Source organism: Orcinus orca, chromosome 2 (assembly GCF_937001465.1).
Source record: "Orcinus orca chromosome 2, mOrcOrc1.1, whole genome shotgun sequence".
In the NCBI taxonomy this organism is placed as follows: Eukaryota; Metazoa; Chordata; class Mammalia; order Artiodactyla; family Delphinidae; genus Orcinus; species Orcinus orca.
In genome coordinates this window covers 69,753,900-69,780,760 of record NC_064560.1, presented here as the reverse complement: position 1 = coordinate 69,780,760, position 26,861 = coordinate 69,753,900, and the positions used below count along the sequence as shown (strand labels likewise).

Genomic DNA, 26,861 nt, shown 5'->3' with positions numbered 1-26,861 from the left:
CTTATTAGCTATACAGATTTCTGCCTCCTTGATTTAAATTTTCTGTTAGGTTGAATTGTCTTTTCCATATTGATCAAAAAAAACACTTTTATATTAGTGCTGGCATCTATTTGTTTTATGCTGCAAGTATTTTTTACCAACCTATCCTTTGTCTTTTAATCTTCTATGGAAATTTTTGTTTTCACCATGACATCTTAAATCTTTCTTCCTTTATCATTCCTGTTTTTCAGTTTGTTTATGTAGCACTTCCCATTATTTTAATAGTTTTATTTATGGAACTATAAATAAATAAATATTTATTTTGTTTCAAGCATTTGACCTTTAATTCACCTTGAAATAGTTACTGTGTTTGGTGTAACATGCCGATGCATTTTTCCCTGATGGATAAGCAACCAACTTACCTCAGAATCACTTATATAGTGATCACTTAGTTTATCCTCTCAATGACTTCATGTTTCAAGTTTATCATATATTAAATTTCTCAATTAGTCTTTCTTTCATGTCCTTCAGTACAGTTCAGAAATTCCTCACATAGTTAAGCATTATAGCATTTTTTTGTTTCCTGTTATACTCTTTGATTTTTTTTTAGGTTTTTCAGATTTTTTTTTTTTAGGTTTTTCTTTAGGTTTTTAAGATTTCTATTGGGTATGGGCACTGGTTTTCATTTTCTTAATTTTGATATTGTTTATACATAACTGACCTTTTTTTATTCTAATACAGTGTCTATTAATTTTCTTTATATTTACAGATATTATCAGCTAGTACTTGCAAATAATGTGTTTCCTTCATTCAACTATCATTTATTTCTCTTACATTTTTGCATTGGCTGGATCTGACCTAAAAGGTTTAATTTTAATAGTTAATTCATAAGTATATAAGCTCATTAAATTCTTGCAACAATCCTAGCAGTAGAAACTACTGTTATTTTCATTTTAAAAATGAGGAACTAGAGCAGCTTCCCTGGTGGTCCAGTGATTAAGACTCCAGGCTTCCACTGCAGAGGGTGTGGGTTCCACCCCTGGTTGGGGAAGTTCCACATGCCACAAGGTGTGGCCAAAAAAAAAAAAAAAATGAGACACTAGAATAACTATCTCTAGTGTTTCAGCAATAAGTCTTAATGTTTGTGATACTTCTGATAGATATCATTCATCATGTTAAGGCACTGCTCATCATTTACTAATTTATTAGACTATTTTTTCATAATCAAGAATGGATGTTAAATTTTATCAAGTACACCTTCTACATCTATTGAGATCGTCAAGGTGTTTTTTTTTCTTAACTCAATAATATAAATTACACAATTAGATTTCCTAATGTGTTCAATCTTACTGATGTTCCATGAAAGGTATATAATTTGCTTTTTTTTTAAATGTGTTTTTTTTAATATCAGAATTATTTTAGTCTCAGGGAATGATTTCACACATTTTCCATTTTATGTTCTCAATAAACTTCAATAACATTTAAGAATTGCCTGTGCAGTTAAGGTTTCAAAACTCATGATTGAAATGTGTTATTTTCTTATTCGGGGGAGGGGAGTATGCAGGGAGAAAAGGGTGGAGTTATTTGATAACTGTTTCTGATATTTCCATCATTAATGATTTTCACTAAACAGTGCATTTAATACCTGATATTCAAGTTCCTCTAATTATATTTTTAAAGATAATTTCCTTGATATTTTTATACATTAATTTCTTCAAATGGGGTACTGTATTATATTTTTAGTTAACTTGGGGAGATTTTTATACCTTTACAATACCTAAGTCTTCCCAAGGTATGTCTCTATATTTATTAACGTTTTCTCTCATACTTAGTAAAATTTAGTTATGTTCTTCATAGCAATCCCCATATTTCTTGTTGTTCATTCATTCTTAATAGCATATGTTTTCCCTTTCTTTCATTAGCCTTGTAAATGGCTTGCCTGTATCGCTGGTTTTGGGGGGAACTAATACTTGGATTTATCAAATACACTGTTTAAATACTTTCTATGTAATTGCTCTTTTATTAATCTTCATAAATTTCTTTATAATTTTCTCAGTTTTCTTTATTTTAGTTCATTTTGTTGAGATGTTTAATTGATTTTCAACCTTGTTGTTCAATTATAAAACCATTCACGTAACTTCCCTGGTGGTCCAGTGGTTAAGACACTGTGCTTCCACTGCAGGGGGCACAAGTTCGATCCCTGGTCAGGAAACTAAGATCCTACATGCCCTGTGGTGCAGCCAAAAAAAATTTCCTCTGAATAATACTTTTGGCCCGTACCCACCATTTTTATATATTGTATTTCATTGTTAGTTTCTAAGAAGTTTATAGTTGCAGTTTTGGTATCTACATTAGCTACCTGAGATTTTTTTTCTACCAAGGGTTTTGATACTTGTTTCATTTTTGTTATTTATTTCTCTGTGCTGTGATCACAGTACAGGTTCTGTCTTTTTGAAATCTATTGAAGCGTTTTGGACCCACAACATAATCAACAATTAAACAAGTTAAGTGGGTATGTGAACAGAATATTTTATGTATTTCTGTGTGTGTCTACCCATACATATGTTGGACAAAGCTTACGGCTGATTCTCTAGTCTAAGAACCACCATTTTAGTTTGTTTAAAATTCACCTGAGAACTTGCTAAAAAAATAAAAACAAAAACAAAAGAGATTCCAGGGTTTCATCATCAGAAATTTAGTAGCTGTGGAATCATGTGCAAGGGCTTTCGCTATTAGCATACACTTCATGGAACTTGGAATTTCAAAGACTTGGCACTTTAAAACATCACTTCAAAGCTTTGTTTTTTGTTTGATTTTTAAAAGCTAGATAGATAATATATGTTATTTTTCTGCGATTCCAATTTTGTAATTTTTCTGGTGTTTCAAATATTATATATATATGTGTGTATATACATATGCACACACACATTTCCATGGGAAGTCATTCACGTAAAAGTTCCTGTCTTTATAACTTTATTGATAATTAAATTATTTTGTAACTCATAAAATAGCCTCCTCTGTATGTTTCTCACTTACCTTTTATTTACATTTATGTGTTACACTTTTGTTCATCCATTTTAGTATTGCCATGTTTGAGGTGTCTCATCTAGAAGAAGCACTTAGATTTTACTCTTTCACTCATTATGAGAGGTTTTTCCATTTAATAGAAAAGTTTAACCCATTCAACGTTTCCCATCATGCAGGATATGCTCAGATTTATACTTTCTATCTTCCCGTTATAGGACAGTAGAGGAATCCCACTAGTCATTCTTCTTTCTCCCTTGGCCTGTCGTAACCAAATATCATCCACCTTCTACACCAGTTACGGTTCATGATAATTCCAGCATATTCATGACACCCTTTGCTGGTTTCCAAGGCCAACAGAAAAGTGTGCCTTATCTTCCTTTACTTCAATGAACATGTTGGACCAGGATTAGATGAGGAAGACAGTTGAATGTTTGTGTCCAAAAATCACCATTTTGCCCTGTTAAATTTTGTATTTGGTTATACATCCATAAACATTTATGTAAAGTAAAATAAATATTATATATTTCAATGGCCAAAATTTCAGCATTAAGTTAAAAAAATATGATTAAGAATGTCCAGTACAATGTGCAAAATCCATCATAGGTGAGAGTTGGGCAAATACTTAATTGGAAATGCAAATGAAGATGTGCATGGACATTTATTTGGTACAGCAATTATAGAAAATTTATCCCATAAAGCTAATTAAGTGAGGCTGTTATTGGTGCACCTAGTTACCGTGCACTGGCTTCACAGAGAAAGCTAAGGGCTGCATGAAGGCCTGTGCTTCTGATATAAATTCACATATGCATGTTGGCATAGCTTACACAAGGGACTCAAATTTGTTTCAAAATGTAGGACCTGGGCTTCCCTGGTGGCGCAGTGGTTGAGAATCCGCCTGCCGATGCAGGGGGCACGGGTTCGTGCCCCGGTCCGCGAAGATCCCACATGCCGTGCAGCAGCTGGGCCCGTGAGCCATGGCTGCTGAGCCTGCGCGTCCAGAGCCTGTGCTCCGCAACGGGAGAGGCCACAACAGTGAGAGGCCCGAGTACCGCAAAAAAAAAATAAATAAATAAAGTAGGACCTCATCAAATTGAGATGACTTCTCCATAGATAGTAGGAAATAACAACAAACAGATGCTTTCCCTATTTTACAGAAAGCTGATTTTCAAAGTCTTCCAAAATTGACCCATTAGATAATTAATTCTAGGAGGGTAAACACATGTTTAAATAAGAAGGATGAGAAGAACTTAGCCAGATTTTCACCACAAAATCAAGATCACTTAATTGAGAATAGCAATGAAAAATAAATCTACTGAACTGGATAATTATTAGGAGACAATGTCTATGTTGGAAATGTTTTAAAACTAAAACATTCCTACTGTTTTCCAATGTATATTTACTATATTATTGATTAGAAGATTTTTGGAAGAATGTGGAAATGTACAAATATTAAAAGTTTTCAGGACTTCCCTGGTGGTACAGTGGTTAAGACTCCACACTTCCACTGCAGAGGGCACAGGTTAGATCCCTGGTGGGGGAAGTTCCCTGTGGTGCGGCCAAAGAAAAATTTTTTTTTCAGATTAGAATCCAATCCAACTGCAATTTTCTACTGCTTTTAATCATGAGTAAAAAGTTTTGCATATCTATATAATCATTTTAAAAAACTGTTTTTTAAAAAGTTGAACAGAAATGAAATCTATGGAAGGATGGCTCACTGTCCTGTATTTTTTCAATTCTGATGTATATCTGAGCACATGTATACGCTTTGAACAATTCACCACCATTAATAAATATACTGATTTTAGAATATGAATTTTAAGGGAGCCAAGAGTCATCCAATATATTCACCCTGATTAAAAGATATAGTGAATTCAGAACAGGCTCTTTATTTAACAGGCTGAAATGCACTTAGCACATTACCATTTCGAGAGAGTAAAAGTTGAAGTACTTTCAATACTTTACACTTAGACGTTTTAAAATGTAGTTTGCATTTTCTCTGAAAGTGTAAATCAAGTTTTAGTTTATGACTTGATTAAAGAAAACATGTTCTCACAAAAATTACGCACACTCTAAGAAATACAATTTTTGTTTTTAAATACGAAACAAGGTATTATAGGACACTGTTCCATATCCTATAGAGGTAATAGTGAAGCACCAACGAATCCATTTTTATGACTAAAAATATTAAAAAAGCAGGGAAATAAATTCTTTTCCTAAGAGGCATAGAACACAGAATTGAAGGGTTTTCTCTTTGATGCTTTTTTTCTGGAGTTGCAACCAATTCCTCCAGGAAGTCTTCCTCCCCTATAATTGCTTCACACAGGAGCCAAACTTTCTTCCTAGTTAACTGCTCTGTTATATCCATGCCAAAGCCTGCAGATAATCCCCCCTCACAGAACAGGCCCCAAACTCTCTCCACCCCTCCTGAGCTGCACTCTCCAGCCTCCCTGTTCACACTGAGAGCTAGGCACCAAGGCTGTTCTTTGCTTCCAGAATGTGGCCTCTCCTTTACCCTGCTGTTTCTCTGCTCATGCTTTCCCCTCTGCTTGGAATGGCCTTCATTCTTCACCTCACCCAGCAGTCCCCATCAACACCATACTCCTTCCTGGCCAGCTCAGACTCCCCACTTTCTAAAGTCTTCCCAAAGTTAAATTCAGCCCTCCCACCTTGCATATTCCTGTTCCTTTTATAGGGCACCTAATATTTTCGGTCATCTCACAGGCATCTCCCATGAAATGCAAGTCTTTACTTAACTCTGTATCCCACCTGCCCCCCTGCCCCCCACCTCCACTGCACTGAGCCCAGTGGCTGCACAAAACAGATCTTGGTTATGGCTTTTGGCACAATATTTACTTAACAGCTACTCACTATGGCAGCACAGCATCCTCTTAGGATGGCTCTGATATGAGACTGCCTAATTCAAACCCAGCCTCCCCTACTTACCAGCTACAGGTCTTTCTTTGCCTCAGTTTCCTCATTTGTAGATGGTCATAATAATAAAGCATGCCTCATTAGGCTGTCATAGAATTAATGATGGTAAGTGCACAGCACAGGGCTCTAGGTAAGTATTGCTCAATAGACATTAAATAAAGAAAAAACCTAGACCTAAATACATTTTAAAATATACCCTCTAAATCACAAGTTAGAATTATTTTAAAATAATTATAAATATAAACAAAATTTATAAATATAAATACTAAAGATATAAGTAATATAATTTTTTTAAAAAATCAAATGATCAATGAAATAACAAACAAAATTTGCCTGTTACAGATACTGAGGGTTATGGCCTTTTTTTCTATCACATTTATATCTACACTTTAGGTAGGGAATCATTTCATTTGGAGAAGGTATGTTGCGGGTGTATCGGGAAGAGCCCACACAGATCTTACGTAAGATCTGATCACTTTCCCAATCTACTGGTCAAAGCATCAGAAATAAATATGAACTGAAACAGCCATGATGAACAACAACTACTGAAATGTCTTATTCAGCTCAACATCCCTGGGCCCCCAAAGTCCCTAAGGGGAAACATGGCTCAGGCCACACTGCCTTTACACAGTGGAGACCTTTCAGATCTGGGCTTATTTCTCCACGTGCTACATTTATATTAGAAACAAGCAGTATAAACCAAGTCAAACACTCCCTGGCTGGAAACCTCCCTGTGGTTTCCCATCACCACTAAGAAAGAGCCAAAGTCCTTCTAACTTTCAGGTTGTCAGCGTCCTACAAGGTCCTCTTCCACGCCACCCTATCCCCTATTCTTTCCTATCTCACATTTGCTATTCTCTACTCACTCTATTCCAACCACATTGCTCTGCTATTTTTGGAATTTGACAGTCAAGGCCTGGCCTTGGAACCTTTGAACTTGAAGATTTCCTGCCTGGAAGAGTTTCCCCAGATATCCTCCTGGTTTGGTTTTCTCCCCTCCCTTACTTACTTAAGTTCTCAGTCAAATGTTCCCTTTCCAGTGAGGTAATCGCTGCCTGAACCACGGAAAATTGCATCCCTTCCCCACACACATCCTCTTGGAGGCCCCTCCCCCTGCTTCATTTTCTACATAGCACTTTTCACCATCTAACCTACTGTGCATTGCTTTTTTTTTTTTTTTTCTGGTTTGTATATTGCCTCCTGCAATCAAAAGATAAGTTCCAGGAGAGGACATAGCTTCACTGCAATCATTGTTAGAACATTACCACCTAAAACAATTCTTGGCACACACTGAACACTTGATAAATATTTATCAAATGAATGCTTAGATTGTGGGGCAGCTTATCAGCAACCTGAAAAATTAAGGGGGCTAATGGGCTTGCCTGCATTGAAACAAAGTCTTTCACAAATCACTCTATCTTGTATTTTGAAGGATATAGTTTGAAAGCTCTATTAATTTAGGTCAATGGTTCTCCACTCCACCGGAGTGACTCTGCCCCCTTCAGAGCACTGGGCGATGTTGCAAGACATCTTTGGTTATCACAACAGTGATGGGTGGATAGGTGCTACTGGCATCTAGTGGGTAGAGGTCAGGGATGCTGCTAAACTTCATACAGTGCATAGGACAGTCCCCGCAGCAGAGAACGATCCGTCCAACAATGTCAGGAGTGCTGAGGTTGAGAAAACCTAAACCTGATTTAGCCAGAGGTAATTTCTTAGATCTAACTCCACAGCGTATAGCGATTGTACATTCCTTGGGAGGGAGGAAAGAAAGTCAGTCAACTTGTTGGTATTCTAGGAAGACCAAACACACAAAATGTTTACATGCGAAACAGAGGGAGGTTAATAAAGATACGAAGTGGCGTTCACCCAGCAAGGAATCAAACATGCTACTAAGGATTTATCTATAAAACAAGAGGAGAAATGTCCAAAAAAAATAAATGTTAGAGAGAAAGGACACTAAATTCTAATGGAGAGCTTTGGTTCCTTGTCCCTTTAGACCTCTTTAAAATTGTGCGCCATGTTCTTGTTACATGTATGCTTTTAGGAATAACTGACAAAGTTGTAATAAAAAAAAAGGAGGGAAATCCCACATCACCATCTCCTCTCTGAGAGCTGGCGTGGCTTGCTGCTGGTGGCTCAGAACATTCGGCAGCAGCCAGCTCTGCAAGGGAGCAGCTGCTCCACCATGCTCTTCAAGTAACATCAGGGATATGAGAACTTGGGGAGAAATTAACCAAGCAATCAAAAAGATAAGAGATATTGAGAGGTGCAGCGTTTCCCCCTCTGTAAACACCATGTGAGCTAGTCTAATCTCATGGATAAATTACAGACTGCTCCAGCCACAAAAATGCACTAAGAGCTTTGGGAAAATAAGTCTTTGGGAAGAAAGAAATAAAGCCTTCCTCACTGATAAACGCCGTTACAACTCTACCACACATTGTATGAATGGCTGGATGAAAAACTGAAATTTTCTCCTCTAGAAGAGTACATTTGGCATAAACATAAATGCCCAATTAATAGGTGAATTCAGATCCCAGCTTTCTACCTTTGCCCATGTAAAGACATTATATGATGCTCTGAATTTTATAGGGTATTTTATTTTCATTCAGCTCTTAGCTCACTCTGACACATTGCCTTTTAAGGGGACTACCAAAACAGCACTCTTTTTCCAAGAGAGGCTCTCTGCTTTCTCCCACAAAGCACTTTTGGAGACTGAAAACAAACGGGACTACTAAAAAGACAAACAGAATTTTTGAGAAAATGGTCTTTAGTGGAATTGAGAACAACTATGCAGTTACCAGCAAGTAATCTTTGAAGAAATGGGCAGTAAGGAAGCAATGAAGAAAAACATGGATGTTTTTCATTCACCAATGGAAAATCAGTCATAGATATGTATCCCCTGAAACAAAAGAGAAACTCCTATCTTAAGATGGAAAGACTGAGCGTGGATTGAAAGACCGGTCAAAATGTTTTGGTTGGTTAGATCAATACGCAATTGACACACAGAGAAAATTATGTGACTTTACATCTGAAACTACTGAAAGTACTGGAGAAGGATAAGGAATAAAACAGCTGTTTCCTGCTATAGCTGGGAGGATTCCCCCCCGCCCCCAGATTGACAAAGATAAAGCAACTCTAGACCATAGAAACTTGTCAACTGTAAAATGACTCACACACTGTGTATTAACGAAGGTAACTTACAGACAGCAAGGGAATGGCAACTTTCCCAAGAAAATCAGGGGGTTTATCTCCATCTTCATCAAACACAGTCACTTCCAAAACATCATGAATATCTTTAACGGGACTGAAACAAGAAACACACCATGCGTTAGATACAAAAACACAAAAGTGAAGTCTGTTCCATGAAGATCTGAAAACACGGTTTCACTAATTAAATCTGTATGTCCTCAGAGTATAAAAGTACCATTTAATTAAATTCCAAAAATTAAATCAAACTGACTATTCCCAAACCTTCCATCAGAGAAGATTCAGACATCCATATGGAAAAAAAAGTCAACTTTTTTACTATGACATTTTCCATGTATATGTGTACTCAAGGGCAGAACTGTTAAAGAAACAGGATAAAGAAAGAGAACAGGGGACAGAATAAGGAGGACAGTGATTTCAAAGTAGCTTCCAAATGAGAAGAACAAAAATCAGATTTACTTTACTTTAAACTAATGAAGAATTCCCTAAAAAAAAAAAAAAAAGGTCAAAATCACTATTTGCCGAGATCCCTAGATAGCATCCTATTGTTGAAACACAGAGTACTAAAAGTCTCATGCATATTTACATACTTATAAACAGTTTTTATGTTGACTGGAAGCCAGACATTGGCTACAATGAAACACGGAGCCATGGTCATTGGCAGGGTGTTGACCAAACCAGAGACTTGCATATGGCAATTTGCAAACCTGCTTAGCACAGTTAATCCTCTTCTCATAGATCCTTGGGAAGTTTCTGCTTGGGAACCACCAATTCCATTCAATACGAACTATATTCTTTCAGTTATAAGCACAGACAGAGCATTTCTTCAGTGTTGTGAGGCCAGGGTACCACCATTTCACCCAAATTCAAAAAGGGGCCTCCCCCTTGATGGCCAGACGCCTTGGAATCTAAAGCAAACTAGGAATATACCCAGCCTCCTAAATGCCTGAGTCTGAAAAGTGAACATCACTACGGAGCAGGTCATTCAGAGAATCTGGAATATAAGGGGACTTTGGGAGTCCTTGAGGAATTGCAGATAATCTATATGTTCCAAAAGACTCTGGCAGGATACAAGCCTTCAGATATTAAAATAATGTTGTACCATATAAGCTCCTTGAATTAAAGACAGGTCTACATTTGTAATTTCCTTTAACCCAGGAATGAAGTAGTCTGGATTTATGGACGCTTCCTTCTACTCACAGATTAATTTAGTCACTAAGAGACCTACTTTACAAATGCCTCTCCTATAACACTCCCTTGCAGTTCCAAATGGTCTCTTCTATTATTAACACTATACTCTATAAAATGAAAGCATAAAAGGTTTTCAGAAAAAGAAAAACAATAAACTTCACTCTTTGCCCATAAAAATGGACAGAAAGTTCCACTCAAGAGCCCCAGACTGCCCCAAACATATCAGGGATAATTGGTCTCTGAGTTAAAGCTGCTCTTTGATATTCCAGGGGCTAAAGTACTTACAATGTAAAAACTTTGTTCCACTCAGGGTTGAGGTTTTTGTAAATGGTATGTGTCTGAAGTCGGTCATTTCCCAACTCCAACAAGCAAAAGGGATCGCTCTTCCCTGCAAAGAGAACACAGACGTGGGTCAGAGACAAAGGAATCTCCTTGGTCAGAGGCAAGTGAATCTCAAAAGTGACAGAGGCAAAGTGAACAAAAGTCATGCACTTTTTTTCCAATTATTATATTTTTTTAAATTTTATATTGCAGTATAGTTGATTTACAATGCTGTGTTAGTTTCAGGTGTACAGCAAAGTGATTCAGTTATACATATATCTATATCTATTCTTTTTCCGATTCTTTTCCCATTTAGGTTATGACAGAATACTGAGTAGAGTTCCCTGTACTATACAGTAGGTCCTTGTTGATTGTATATTTTATGTATAGTAGTGTGTATATGTTAATCCCAAACTCCTAATTTATCCCTCACCCCACCTTTCCCCTTTGGTAACTGTAAATTTGTTTTCTAAATCTATGAGTCTGTTTCTGTTTTGTAAATAAGTTCATTTGTATCATTTTTTAGATTCCACATATTGTAACAATAAAATTGGGCTTGCTGATAGAGAACAGACTTGTGGTTGCCAAGGGGGAGGGGATGTGAGGGAGGGATGGATTGGGAGTTTGGGGTTAGCAGATGCAAACTATTAGATATAGAATGGATAAACAACAAAGTCCTACTGTATATTCAATACCCTGTGATAAACCATAATGAAAAAGAATATGAAAAAGAATGTGTATATATATATATGTATAACCATCACTTTGCTGTACAGCAGAAATTAACACAGCACTGTAAATCAACTACACTTCAATTAAAAAAAAAAATGTGCTTGCTAAAAGATTGAACGTGAGCCTCTCTTTTTAGCAAGCCGTGTAAGCCCTGTGTGGGAATTGGGGAGGTGGACAGACATATAGGTGTCAGCACACTTATTGGACTGGGACTGACACACAACCCAGATGCAGCCTTGAGAGCAATGGCAACACTGGTTTCACAAGAGCAGGTGTCAATGTGGCACGTTAGAGAGTCCAAGTTTGTGTTTTGTTTCAAAACAGAAGCACATCTCTGTTTCCTTCCTAAATTCTCTTTGAGCCAATATAATTTTTTTTCTTGTTTTGGCCACATTGTGTCTGCGGCACGCGGGGTCTTCATTGAGGCATGCGGGGGTCTTCTGTTGCGGCACGCAGGCTCTTCGCTGTGGCACGTGGGCTTCTCTCTAGTTGCGGTGTGAGGGTTTTCTCCCTCTAGTCACGGCGCACAGGCTCTTTGCTGTGGCACGCGGGCTTCTCTCTAGTGGTGTGCGGGTTTTCTCCCTCTAGTTGTGGCACTCAGGCTCCAGAGCGCACGGGCTCTATAGTTTGCAGCACACGGGCTCTCTCGTTGAGCCACACGAGCTCAGTAGTTGTGGCGCACGGGCTTAGTTGCCTCGCGGCATGGGGGATCCTAGTTCCCCGACCAGGGATCGAACCCGCATCCCCTGCATTGGAAGGGGGCTTCTTTACCACTGGACCACCAGGGAAGGCCCTGAATGGATATAATTACTCGTCTACAACTGGAAGTCTATGATAACTTACATGCTTCTACGAGGTGATAAGAGAAATGAGAAAAAGTGTAACCATGGCTGTTTAGGAGTTAAAACTCTGCTCTGGAGTGAGTGGCCACACACACATATGATCTTATATATTTAGTAAATGGTGAGAATACACATGGGACATTTTTGGTGCTCAGACACATGTGGAAGTCTAATTTCATAAGGTTAAGTTCAAAGTTTTTATCTTAAAAAATAATGAAGCTTAACCTTTGCTTCTCCCATCTCACCTCCTCTTCTTCCACCCTACCTCACACAGCCTCCAAAAGAAAAAAATAAAAAGATTAAAAAATCCTGAATCCAAAGGGGCACACAGAAAGCTACCGCATAAGAAGTCTCTCCCCTTCTGTTGGGATTGGCAGAGGGATCCAGAGTTGAAACCGTCAGGGTCTTTAACGTTCGCAGGACGTGAACACACGGCCTACCTCTGCGCACACTGGCACTTTACAAAGTGGTGTGTACTAAATTAATTGGGAGCAAAAGGACAGACATGCCTCCAACAAATGGCCAAGGAATCCCAGACCAGGGCCTAACTCAGACAGTGCTCAGGCCACTTGACCTACTGGCCTACCATTCAGGTCACTGAACCTACATCTAATTCACTTAATAACCGGGAGCTCTGAAGTACTGCAAGTCATTAGAGAGACACATGTGCAGGAGCCAGCATGAAGATGATATTTCAAAAAAGGAAGAAAAGAAGAGCAGCTGCATGGCTAAGAGTCAGTGTTAAACAGGAGATTCCATTCAGCTGACTAGTGGCCTGGACACTTAGATGCCTGGCCAAAGCTTTTAAGTCAAGGCTATTATCTCAGTGGCCAGCAGACAGTGATCGAGCCATGGACACAGATGAATGCGTTGGGGTCGTCACTTACAAATAATGGAAATGATCCCTGTCTAAATTTAGCAGAAAAGGAATTTATTAAAATAATAGCAAGCAGCTCTCAGGATCAGACCACAGATTGGAGAATCAGGCTGGAAAAATCACTGGAGACCAAAGAATGCTGAGGCACAGAACCTCAGTCAATCTCTCACCCCAGGAAAAGTCTGGCATGGCCTCTGCTTCCCAGGAAAACTGGCCCCACCGACACTTCCGACCCCAGCCCCTAAATGTAGCTGCTTCTAATATGAATTCTCCACTCCCGCTTCTTTGCCTCACTTGATGTAGATGTAAAGGGATCGCCCCTGCCTAGCAAATCCTCATGCCCTAACTTCCAGGGCTCAGAAAGGGAGTACATATTGGCTTTCCACCACATGAAAGTGGCTCTGAGACCTTCCCCAAAACATTCGATGAGAAGCACCCCAAACCTAGAAGGGGTTTCAGATGTTGGGCAGCCCAAATCAAACACACACACAAATCCATCTGCATCTGTAAAGAGTCTTGCTTCTTTAAGACATTTTACTCAGCCATCAAAAAGTGAAAAAATGCCATTTGTAGCAACATGGATGGACCTAGAGATTATCATACTAAGTGAACTGAGTCAGATAGAGAAAGACAAATATCACATGATATCATTTACTTACGGAATCTAAAAAAAAAAAGGATACATTTTGTAATTTTGTTTCTAGTTGTGGCCTCTTCTTTTCTGCCTAGATAAATTCCTTTAGCATTTGTTGTAAAGCTGGTTCAAAAGAATTTGATACAAATGAACTTATTTGCCACATATAAATAGACTCACCAACATAGAAAACTTCGGTTACTTACACAGTTACCAAAGGGGATGGAGGTGGGGAGATAAATTCGGAATTTGGGATTAACACACTACTATATAAAACAGATAAACAACAAGGACCTACTGGATAGCACAGGAACTATATTCCATAGCTCATAATAACCTATAATGGAAAAGAATCTGATTCACATGTGTATAACTGAATCACTCTGCTGTGCACTTGAAACTAACTCAACACTGTATATTCACTACACTTCAATTTTTTTAAAAAGGCAGTGTAAGTCTGGGACTGTGTTTCACGGGCACAGGGTAGGGGTTGGGTGACAGTGCAAAAGGTCATGACATCTCTCGAGTAACATGAAAAGAACATGAACATGAAAGAACACACATGTTCTCATCCTCAACCCAAGCTGAAAGCACTACTTAACCGTTTGTCAGACTGTTGGGAGGTGTCAGGGCTGCTCCTCCAGAGACACTGACATGCCATCCCACCAGCACTTGCTCGGGGGGAACCGTCTGACACTTGTAATGAAAGCCCGGGGGCTCCTCCACAGGGACGTGGAGAGGGTCCGGGCCTGTGCCTGCACAGGTGGGCTGAGCCCTGCCTACCCCACCCCTCTCCAGCACACTCTTCCGCTATCCCAGCTAATAAGGAACAGCCTTCCTTCCAGGAACTGGGAACTTCAGTTGTGTGTCTCCAAGGAACACACTGCGCCGACTCTCTGAAGATAATTCCGTCAAAGCTCATTAAAATGCTGCATTTATTAATATTACAGTATAAACAGGCAGAGAGGAGGAAGAAGAAGCGAAGACATTAACACATTTATAGAGTAATGTATATACACTTTAGGATTGATTTCTTGCCCTTCAAAGATTCCAGATAGACAGGGACTTTCAAAAAAAATTTAAATAATGAGTATTTTTATTCAATCATGATAAAACGATCTCCCATCACAAATGTTTCCCAAGAGTGCCAAGCAAACAGTACCAGACAAAGTGACATATATACACTTGGGTCTGCACTTTTGCTCTTTGCTCCACCTGTTTTTACAGGTAAAACATCTAGATGACCTCTTCTACATCCAGATGCCGTGTCACCTTGACACGGCTACACCACTGGTGATTCCGATTCACAGTGGGGTGGTGTTTCAGCGCCTTGCTCTCAATAGCCTTTGCTATTTTTGAACAGCACGTTAAAATTCATTTGTATTCCTTGAATGGCAAGTGGAGGTTCCTCGCTTAAATAATTTTACCTTTATATTAGTTACAGAAGTTGAATGACAAGCAATAAAAGTATTTTAGAGGTCAAATCATTCATCCAACAAATATTTATTAAGCGCCCATTCTGCTCTTGGCACTGAACCAGGCCGGCCCCAATGTACACAGACCACCAAGTCATTACCTTCAAGGAACTCTCATAATAATTATGCTTTTCAGCAAATGTCACCTTTCCAGTGAAAACTTCGCTCACACCCTCTGCCAGAGGGCTAAGCTGTTCCCCTCTGTGATCTCCAACTGTATATTTTCCTTGCCCCTTTTCCACTGCACACCTGTACATCTCTGTTCTGTATTTAGCCCTGTATTTCATTGAAGGGGCCCATTGCAGGCACAACCAAGGTATGCGTGCCCCTCTCATGCCTTGTGAAGAGTGTCCTGGCCCAGTGACAGAAGGCAGCAGGGGACTTTGGGCTCTGCTGATGGGTGTTGGCTGGAGAGAGCCAGGCTCCTCCCACTCTGTGCAAAAAACGATGCTTCATGCTGGTTCTCCTTTAATCTTCACGTCCATTCTATGAGGTAAGGTATGTCTGTGCCATTTTGCAGGTGAGGAAACTAAAGTTCAGAGACATTTAAGTTGGTTGGTTAAAGTCCAGAAAGATTTCACAGTGAATTCTAAGCAAGGTTTAGGAGGAGACTGATTCGGTTAAAAGAAATGGGTAGGTCCTTGCTGAGGAGATAGGGACAGATCGGAGCCTTAACATTCATTAAGTAGATGGATAGATAGATAATAGATAGACAGATACAGATATAGATACATATATATGCATATATACAGCTAAAGAGTGGTGATCAGGAAATATAAGATATGGGTGGATAAAGGAAGAGACTGGCTGGAAGCCTGGAAGGCCATGACTGGTGCCGTTTTTAAAAATTTTATTTCTTTTTACTTATCAAGCAGCCAGGAGCCACCAAAGACTGTCAACACAAGGGGCGAGACTTTCTAGAGGAAAGTAATTCCTGAAGCTAACTGTGGAGCATTATAGCTCAGGCTAGGGGCGGATGTGGGAGTGGGGACAACAGCCACTCCAGACTTCATTTCCAAAATCTCTCCCTTCAATTCTTGCCCCCAACCGTCTGTTGATAAACCTTACTTTTGCATATTGGAGCCAATTCTAGTGTTCATCCTGAAAATCTGTGTTCTCTGACAACTTATCCCACACCATCCATCCTGATCTATCTCCTATTTCCTAACCTTTATCAAGTTGGCGTGTCTGTGCCCCACCCCTGACCAGCACACAGAGGTACAGGGCTCAGTCATGCTTCCTAACTCTGCGTGTGGAATGGCTTCTCCCTGCAATGCTCTTTCAAGCCCCGCTCCGTTCCAAAAAAAAAAAAAAAAAACAGGACCAACTAACCTCCAAGGCCTAGTTCAAGATGCATCATCTGCATGGAACTTTCTCTGCCACCTTAAACTCCAGGGAGCTCCCCACTCAGTCTCCTATGATCATTAGTTTGGGCATCATAATGCCACACCGTATGATGTACCTGCTCCTCCCTTCAACAAATAATTTATGGTTTCCTAAAATGTGGAAAGTACTGTGCTGGGCTGTGAGACGGATTTTAAAGAAAGAGAAAACACTGATCTCTATTCCTTCTGGACCTAACTTCCAAGTATCTCCTGCCTTCCCGAGTGGGTTGCAAGCAACTTAATCCAAACAATGGCCTCGGTGGCATCCTGCAGATGAGGACGGATCGCTTCACCGCGGCAGACATCCAGAGCTGGGGACAGACCGGTCTCACTTAGGACTGTGAGGTCTGCAAAGGAAGAGGACACTATTGCTGAAATGTTTTTTAACTACATTTCTGATGTTGTAATAATATTCTAGCACAAACAACTGATGACATGAGAATTTTTCCTTCTCCTAATTCCATTCCCCTGTCACCGCTCAAGCTCCATAAAGCACCATCATCCACTGAATCTGCCTAACATCTCCCCATTTTCAGTCTTGCACCCCCAAAATCCCTGCTCTTTGCAGCCACCAGAATAAACTTGTATTTAAGTTCATATCGGATCATATCAGTTCCCTACTTAAAAATGTCTCTAATTTCTTCACCTGGACCCCATGTTCCTATATAATCCGGTCCCGCCTAATAACAATAGCCTCCTTGCCCCTAAGGGTCTCCTTGCTCTGTTCTCCAGTTTGCTTTTCTGCATGTCTTGGGAAAGCCCTGCAGGCTTTGGAACATGCTGTTCCCTCCTTTGAAAACTTCTTTTCCTTCAGCTCTACTGTGCTAATCCCTCCTTATCCCTGACACCTCAGCTAAAACATCACTTCCTGCAGGAACACCAGTCAGGTGTCCCTTTAATGAACCTGGACACCTGTTCTTGACCTTGACAGTATCATTGTCATTAGATGCCACTGGGTTAGCAGTCATTCCATGAGAAGGCAGGGACCAATTCCTCTCCCCCACCATGTCACCAGGACCCACCACAGGCTCACACACAGAGGAGGTATACTGGTTGAGTAAATGAAGAGCGTACTAAGAAGCCAGCCAGTAAGATCAGTTGTTAATCAATGAACTGAACTCATTCACTCACAAGGTACCAGGTAAGCTACAAACTGCTAAATCTTCGATAAACTCCCAAACTTTACATCAACTAGAGTTCATGTTCCTTGGCAGACCGCTAAAGCAGATGGCCTGCCGGGGCAGATTTGTATCCTTTTTTACGTGTTTTTAAAAAGTTGTTCTTGACTTGGGCTCATCTAGCCATGAGGTTCTCATGAAAATTAAGAGCACTGAATCACTATGGTTGAGCTTCCTAGAAATTCAATTACAGTCAACCCTTTGAAAAGGGGGCATCTTTAAGAGGGGACATATTGCTATGAATATAGCTTCAAACAGCAGACAATGAAAACAAACTAGAAAATGGACATGTGACTTAAAATTCCCAATGAACAACAACCACAGGACTATTTTATTTCTCTTTCGATACAAGCAGTCTTATGTTTCAATAAAACCCAAAACAACAGAAAACAAAGCTAGTGTTATAATTTACAGAAACTACTCAAACGTCAGTATTACAGCATATGGCTGGAATATCTCTACACTATAATATGGTATCTAACTGCAGTATTTTGGTCAACAGTTTCTCAAAACAGCACTTTTATATACAACAAAAAATTGAGCTCATAAAAGCATTTTATATCGATAAAACTATTATCCATATTATCAAAATGTGAATACAAGCACTAAACTGGTTTAAGTAAGAGAATTTTCCTACCATGAAGCATGTTTTTTCTTCACTTTTATCAGGCAATAGAAACAGAAACAAAAAGAAACAAACATCATAGAGTGGTAACTATAGATTTCTAAAAGTGGTTGAAAAGCTAAAAGTGATTAGCAATGCTGATATTTCCAACATTATTTAAAATTAGAGAAATCATAAACAAAATACCAAGAAGACAATAACCTGTGAAATTCCCCAGGTCAACTCTACTCTAAAAAAATTAATTTAATAAAGAATGGGAAGAGCATTTATTGAGCATGTAATATGCGTCAGGTATGCTCATTTAGGTTTTAATTTAACTCTCAAAATACCCATGAGAAGCTGGAGGCTTAAGTGGACCCAAGGCTGGTATGTGGTAGAACCAAGATTTACACATCTCTTTCTATACATCTTCTATGCCATAATACATGGGGATTAAAATGAAAGGCAGCTACCATAAAAATAAAGAGCAAATAAAATGGGGAATCATTTTCATTTTCAGTGAATAAATTATTGAGCTGAAGATTAATTTACCCAAAGCATGAGTTTCAGTCTCTTGGAAAGGGATCGTGTACTTAATGAATGAATGGAGAACTTTACCAGTCATGGGAGAGCAACCCTGCGTGTGGAACAGAGAGCTCCTCCTAATGGCATTGCCAAGGAACCACTCAACTAAAAATGCCACCCAATTTTGAGCGAGGTCCTCATCCACATCAATGATACTCGCTGCCCCCTAGAGAAGGAAGAGTGAAGTGATCACAAGCTCCCTACAGGTAGGTGTGTCAGACCTGTAGTAGATGCTCAATGAACATTTCTTGTAGATCACTAGATCTACCCACCAAGGTGACTTTTCTTAAATTAAGACAAACTCAAAAAGCATTTGGAAAACTACACTGGGCTCCCTGAAAAGAAGTATGGAGTTCTTGAATTAAATGTCTTTGTTCTCCTGGATCAGGCACTGTTATGGCTCCTGACATGCTTATTTATCACATGACTACTTCCCCATAACCCATATTTTTTGTTTGAAAACATAGTCTTTTCCATTCCTCTGATAAAGATTCTCTAATTACAAGATTCTGTTAACTTGGTAGTTGCTTTACTCACATTGGAAACAGAGAAAGGGTCCAAGTGACAATCTTACAGCCAAGAAGTCAAAAAAATCCAGATATATTTGGAAAATTTTTGTGTTTAATGGGTGGGTTTTGTATGGCAAAAAGTAACAAAAAATCGCAATGATAAAAAAGACCCCTGGAGAACAGTAACTCCAAATTGTGAGGAAAGATGGTTATTTCCAGTTTTGCTCCTTCGTTGCCTCCTGATAATTCCCCAGCTTCTCATCATGACATACAGCGTATTATGACAGGAACATGAAAAATTAAGATGGGATTGTGCTATACCAAAAGAAGGGCTGTTGAGACCCACACCCTATTATGCTATGTTGTTAGAACACTTACTATCATCCTATATGGAGGTGGGCTTGCAATGCTGTTCTCCTTGCTCTTTTGCCACTGCTGGCATGACGAGGTAAAGAAAACTCTCCTAAGCTTCTATCGCCCCTATTTTATGTCAGAATACTTAATGGCTAGGGTCATCTTGGTGGTGTTAACACGGTGGAGGAATAAATTGGACAAAGACTAAAGAATAACCCATCCTGCCACTGGAAGATTCGTTAAGGAGAAGGGTGTTAATATATAAGAACTCTTTTAGAACAAAATTAATATACAGAAAGCTTAATTAGTAGGGAGGAAGATGTGTGAAACCCACACTTTGATTCTAAGAATATAAGAGAAGGATCACTGACTAAGTGCTGAATTTTGGCAGGTGCGTTATGCAAATAGAGGCCGTGATGGTTTCAGTACTGATACACGGAAGGAGCCCCTCCGTCGTACAATTCTGGAAGCTTCCCCACAATATTCTATCAATTATAACAAGGCTATCCAGAACATTTCTCCGTGTATGCACTGAACACAGTAAATACTTTCCTACTCTTCACTGGTGGATCTCCCAATAGGTAAGATAAGCATTGCCATTTGTACTGAAATACAATTCTGATCAGAAAATATTTCAGTTCCCTATTTTTCTGTTTACCTATTATCTACTTGATTACCTTTTTATAGCCTATGAAACAAACTCTGCATTGTTTTTGTTTGGTTTTTATTGCTTTCTTCTCAAAACAGCTGAGTTCTAAGACTAGCGGCAGCTGAGTGAAGTATGTTGCTCTCATTAAACATTACCAACAGCTGTGCTCACCTTGAGTTTCAAAGTACAATTTATCATCTGTTTTGTGAATCAAGGCTATGGCCTTGTACAGAAGAACTGACATCAGGCAGGATAACCTATTACTTAAAAATTTTAGGTTACATTGGACACAAGGTGTTTGTGAGACAAATGCTTTAATAAAAATATCTGACAGGCTTTTCTATTAGAATAACTGTGTATGGCTATCCATATCTCATATTGGCTGTAGAGAACATTAAAATATCTTTCACCAATTTTAGACTGCAAGAGAAGTTAATTACCTCCGATTCTTTAAAATAAAAAGTCTTCTCACTTATATACAAACAAATGTCAGATACACACACAAAAATGCCAAGCTATATATAAATTTAAATTTATTAATTCTAGGGTAGGTTCAATCACACAATAAAATAGCATATTTAGAAAAGAATGAATTAGTTTCAAAAATAATAAATTGTCTTTTCTACACACTAGAACACTGAAGCCTTTATCTTTTATAAATATCTTAATATTGGTAACATATCTAGATTTAGGTTATTAATATCTTATAACATTTGGAAAGCTACACTAATTGTTTTCTTTATATAAAAAAGTTAAGGGCTTCCCTGGTGGCACAGTGGTTGGGAGTCCGCCTGCCGATGCAGGGGACGTGGGTTCATGCCCCGGTCCAGGAGGATCCCACATGCCCCGGAGCGGCTGGGCCCGTGGGCCATGGCCGCTGAGCCTGCGCGTCCGGAGCCTCTGCTCCGCAACGGGAGAGGCCACGGCGGTGAGAGGCCCGTGTACCGCAAAAAAAAAAAAAAAGTTAAATTTTTAATTACAAAGAAGTTCACCTTAGTGCCTGTATATATATAATCTATATATATGATATATATTATTCCAATATTCTAAAGTACTAGCAAAGTAATGAGGATTCAATGTCCCCCAAGTTTAATTTATTTTTACAGCTACATAATCATAACATCAATAACCACTCATGAGGAATATCCACCTAACTTTGATCCGATTAGCATAAGTGACTGATATTTTCTTTTTCTAATTGCTACTTGCAAATATATAGATAACTTTAAAACTGGCAAACCACTGATCGCAGGGCTGCCAAGTGCTTTCATTTCTCCTCTAGGACAAAAGGTCCCTGCACTCTGCAAACCGTAACCTTCACCTCCATATGGACCACTGCCAAGATCTGCTCCCATGGACTTTTGTTTTATCAGAGTCCCTGAATCTAAGTTGAAGCATCAGTTATTATGGTTATTTGGTATTGTTTTCAAGAAACAAACAATTACAGAAAAAAAAAAAAAAAACCCACAAAACTATCATGAAAAAAAGTAGGGATGTTGGAATGTTCCCTTTTGCACTGTCTAAAACGACCACCATTCTTTGAGAATGTGCCTGGTTATTCAGAGTAAATGCAGTTCTTTTTAATTTGCAGGAGTGAATACTTTGTTCCCTGAGCAAGTGCAATGAAACACTCAGTTATAAGGCAAGGCTGACTGGAAAATGCTGGGTATAAATAGTTATTCTTTAAATGTTTCCGGCACTGGCAATGATGAGTACCTCTTCTGATCCATGATCAAGTGAAGCTGGCATTTTTTTTTCTGCATAATCAAGTGAATTGGTAACAATAATAACAGTAATAATGTATGAGTCGCCACTATATGATATGATCGTTAACATCTCAGAGGCATTAATTACATCTCTACTGCTACCTCACAGCAACCTGAATCCACTTCTTTTTTCACATAGAAAAGTTACTTTACAACTCTCTGGACTAGGTCCACTTTGTTGCCCTAAAGCAACACCTTGGTTTGGAAGAGACTGGATGAGGCTACCAACCTATAAAGAACATTAGACTGTGAAATTTGATTCTAAGAATAAAGATCGATATGGTCTAAAGACATGCTTAGCTAATGACAAGGATCTTTGTTTCAATTCAGAAGAGTGATGATTTTCTCATAAATAATACAGATATAGTAAAACACCAGGGCATTTAGCTAAATCGCTTAGCATTATTTGGCTTCTAACCACTGCTTTTTGTTCATGGAATCCTCAGGTACTCACCACCTTCATCCACTCCAAAACTATCTACTGAATATCTTGAAGATAAAGAAAATGACAAAATGGTAGCATTTTGCCCCAAAATTATTCTCCTGAAAAGTGGGTTTTGCCTTATCATCTGATCTTTATAAAAAACTTCCATTTTCCAGGTTTCTCTCCTATACACTTTAATAGTCAAAGTACTCTTTGGAGAACTCACATTGGCCTGAAACAACCTCCATCAATACTAGTTTTGGGGGTGCTTTATGGAAGTCACCTGATAGGAAGAATAAACTAAGGTAAGTTTTTAAAAAGTATTTCCACATATGGATGTAGTTGTACACAAGCCTTTTAAAAAAACGTTTAATGCATTTCAATTAGTTCCTGGCGAACACAAAATACACAACTACAGAAAGAATATTTGAAAATACTGCTTGAAAGCATAAATGAGTTCTTGGCGCCTGAGACATCAACAATCACAGATTCAAACAGTGTTGTATCTAAACACTGAGATGGAAGTAAAACACAATTTGCTCTGGAAAACTGGTCGATAACTCTACCTGGGCTTTAGTGATGAAAAAACTACTGTCAAAGGCACATGAAACGTCTGAATTAAGCATTTTCATAAACTGTAAGTTTCAGAAGGAAAATTTCTAAATCAATCTAAGACTATATAAACATTTGCAAGTAAACTGATGAATATTACAAGTCATTACTGAAGTATTTCATCCAGAACCCTGAGAATTTATATATTCATATTGGCTGAAAAAGCATTTTTGGATATTCTCACTAGGCATTTCCTTAAAGTTGAGATCACCTTATTTGGGGGGCTTATAGAGTAGTGATTTCCATTGGTTCATTTTTTGAAGGAGGTTGAGGAGAACTCTATTTTTTTAAACTAAGTTCATATATCCCATCATTTTTGTAATATAAAGTGCTTCTAATTAACATTCTCTTTTCCAGAGTTTGAGCTACCTCAAACTCAGAAGTTCAGAGGTTACACAAATATAGAGTAGACCACATTCTAAAATTGATATAACAACAACAACAAAAATGCACCACTGCATTAACAGATAGATCCATGTTGTGTAATAGTCTTCATATTCATCAATTTACTTGGTAAATAGCATCTGTCATATAGGTGCTTAAATTGTTAGTCAGTACAAGGGGGTAATTCGGCAATGAGCGGAGAGGCATCCTCTGATCAGACACTGGAACGTTTGGATTACCCTCCTCCATAGTCAAGCATAATTCAGCACAAAGCATGTCAGTTCCAGCCTCTGTCTATAAGTTCCAGGTAGTGAAGCACCGAGAGAAATTTTGTATATAACAATGGCAATGGCAAAGTGGTTCCACGGCCAAGACCTTGGCTACTGTTACAGAGAAGTGCCAGCCAGCCAGATTTAGGACCCATGTACTGTACCCTGTGAAGAATAAAACACTGTCTGCACACAGCGCTGCAAGAAGTCAAATCTGCCTTCTGAGGTCCTATAGAAAAGCTTGACCAAACACTCAACAAATAAAGAAGTCACGACGTGAATCATCCACAAATATCTTTGAAAGCTAAATGGACGAGCACATTATCTAATCGTAGGAAAATTACTTGAAAAAGATAATTTTGCGAAAAATGTGAAGTGAGAGAACTTGTTGTCTGCACCTTTTTTTCTTCTGTGACTCTGACTGAAAGAGTATGATTGCTCTGCACATGCTTCTACTTAGTAAAACATTTCACTCTGCCACCGGATCACTTCAAAGCAGGAAATAAATAAAAATGAATAAAAAGATGAAAATTTTCTATACCTGAGAAATCTGCTGCTAAGAGATCTACCGCCTTTAAAACCTTCACTTGTAAAATGCCGACGTCCTTCATATTTTTCAGGGAGTTCCGTAAGCTCTGGGGGGGGAGAAAAGTAGATCACAAATGAACATAGCTTTCTAATATACTGTTTAATGCCAAAAAGTCCCTATAGGAAGTACCTTCTAGATTTATCATCATCTTTCTCATGCAATGCTAAGAAAAGTTCCAATGTGCATTGCATCAGTCAACAGGAAACTTAGGCATTTGCAGCAACCAGATTAAAAGTGACTGAGAATTAATTAACTCCCCTTTCAAAATAAACAAATACAAAGCACATGCAATCTACTTTTAACATCACCCCCTGGCGATAGTACAGACATCCCACCGGGAAAATGGGTGTAGAACTACATTCATTCTCTTTCCCCCTTTCTCTTTAATGAAACTTTTAAATCATCCGAAAAGGCAACATTATTCTGACCTAGTTAGAACAAACTTTATGGATATCAGAGGACTAAACTTGGACCCTCCGTAGATACTTATTACTACCAGAAAGAGAGTAGGGATGGAAATGGAATGAATTTTCTAGTCCATGTTACAGCCAGCTCATTAGAGACTGAGCATCTAGTACTGCTCTGTAATCACATTTACTTTCATTTTTAGTTTGCATGTGCCAAAGCTCTAATATATCTACTGATAATTCTTAAGCATGTATAGAAATATTTAGATGTCTAAGCACATTGCCTTCTTTAGAAATTGTGCATGAGATAAGAGGTAAGCAAATAAATGCTCTTTGCATGCCTCCAAAACACGTTTGCTGAAAAAGATGCTGCTTTCAAACCTTTGGATACAGTATTTCCGTTATCATTAGATAACTAAAAACCTGTGGTAAGTGGACCCCAGGGATTTATGGAAGGGTAGTAAAATCCTTGTTATTTAGGCATTTCAGGAAAGAATAACAAAAGCTTAATAATAGCTAAGGTTTGCCTAACGTAAACCTTAGGAAGCACCATTCCTAAGAACTTTTGGAAGTTGTTTCTTCAAACAGTATTTTCAATCTTAAAAAAAAAAACAGAAAAAAAACTAGTGTTTAAGTTAAAATGGAAACATCTGAGATAAAGTACTTTCATAATTTAGAGGCAAAATGCCTTTGAAGATTATCTATTCTTAAAACCTAAAAAACAAATCCAGGGGTCCGGAACTTGTGTCTTATAACACAGTATCTTTCCCTCTAGCATGCTGGTCAGCTCCTTAGCTAAAAAAAAAAAAAAAAAAAAAAAAAAAAATTGATCTTTTTATTTTGATTACTGGCTTTTCAAATCTCTTTTCAATGAGTATTCCTCGAATCCTGAGACATTATTCAAAGCAGTCATTATGATCTTACCTAATGTCACCTAATAAATGCATGACACTCCTCATGAATTTGGTAAATTGTGCAATTTATCCATGGGAAAGTTTGGGGAAGTGTTTTATTTTCACTTGCTTAACTAAAGTCATCAAAGAGAATATTAAAAGTGGATTTTGTCAAAACTTCTTTAGAGTACATCTACCTTGCATGCAGAATCTTGTGTTGTCATTAAGATGTGTGGCTAGGCTTTGTACTCCTGAAGATAAAGGTTTATTCAATTAATCAATACGCCTGCACAGTGAAGGAGTCTGGTGGCACTAAAGTTTATGCTGAGAATAATATTCCCATTAAATAGGTATTCATCTTTGCTTCACTTCCATGCCACTTTCCTAAAACATGCCTTTCGTGTGTGTGGCAATAAAATAAATGTATTGATTCACAAAGAAGATGGAATAAAACGAGAATGCAAATAAAGACACCTAGAAAGCCAGAGCACAAAAAATAATGACAAGGACAAAGCCATTTGATTTAAAAATGCTGAGTGGTCTTTTAAGCAAATTGCAACTACTTAGGCAAAAATCACAAACTGCTCTTATCCAGGGTAGTATGGAATAAGTCTTTCATGCCTGTCTACGGCTTGGCTTTGCTTTATGAGACACAAGCGCTTTCTCACTTGATCTTAAGAGGTTCTAGAAAAGTATCTACAACATGGCAGACATTAATATTTGGTTTTTTAAAAAGCAGCTTTTGTGAACTTATATTAAAATTCCTAAAAATGATACAAATGAACTTACTTACAAAACAGAAACAGACTCACAGACTTGGAAAACAAACTTATGGTTACCAAAGGGAAAACGTGGTGGGGAGAAATAAATTAGGAGTTTGGGATTAACATATACACACTGCTATATATAAAACAGAAAATCAACAAGGACCTACTATAGAGCACAGGGAACTATACTCAATATTCTGTAGTAACCTATATGGGAAAAGAATCTGAAAAAGAATGGATATATGTGTACGTATAACTGAATCACTT

General features: G+C 38.4%; 1 protein-coding gene across 11 annotated transcripts in view; it reads right to left on the bottom strand.

Annotated features, from left to right (window-relative positions):
* MCTP2 (multiple C2 and transmembrane domain containing 2) overlaps positions 1-26,861 on the bottom strand; it is a 252,577-nt gene that overhangs the window by 93,145 nt on the left and 132,571 nt on the right. For all 11 annotated transcript variants that reach the window (XR_007475380.1, XM_049705578.1, XM_004271666.4 and 8 more), the window contains 3 exons: positions 24,480-24,573; positions 10,624-10,726; positions 9,142-9,244 (listed from right to left, as the gene is read on the bottom strand). Coding sequence is in view for 10 of the 11 variants with exons in the window: in XM_049705578.1 (XP_049561535.1) it covers positions 9,142-9,244; positions 10,624-10,726; positions 24,480-24,573 (300 nt within the window). In the remaining variant the exon portion in view is untranslated. The remainder of the gene's footprint in view (positions 1-9,141; positions 9,245-10,623; positions 10,727-24,479; positions 24,574-26,861) is intronic.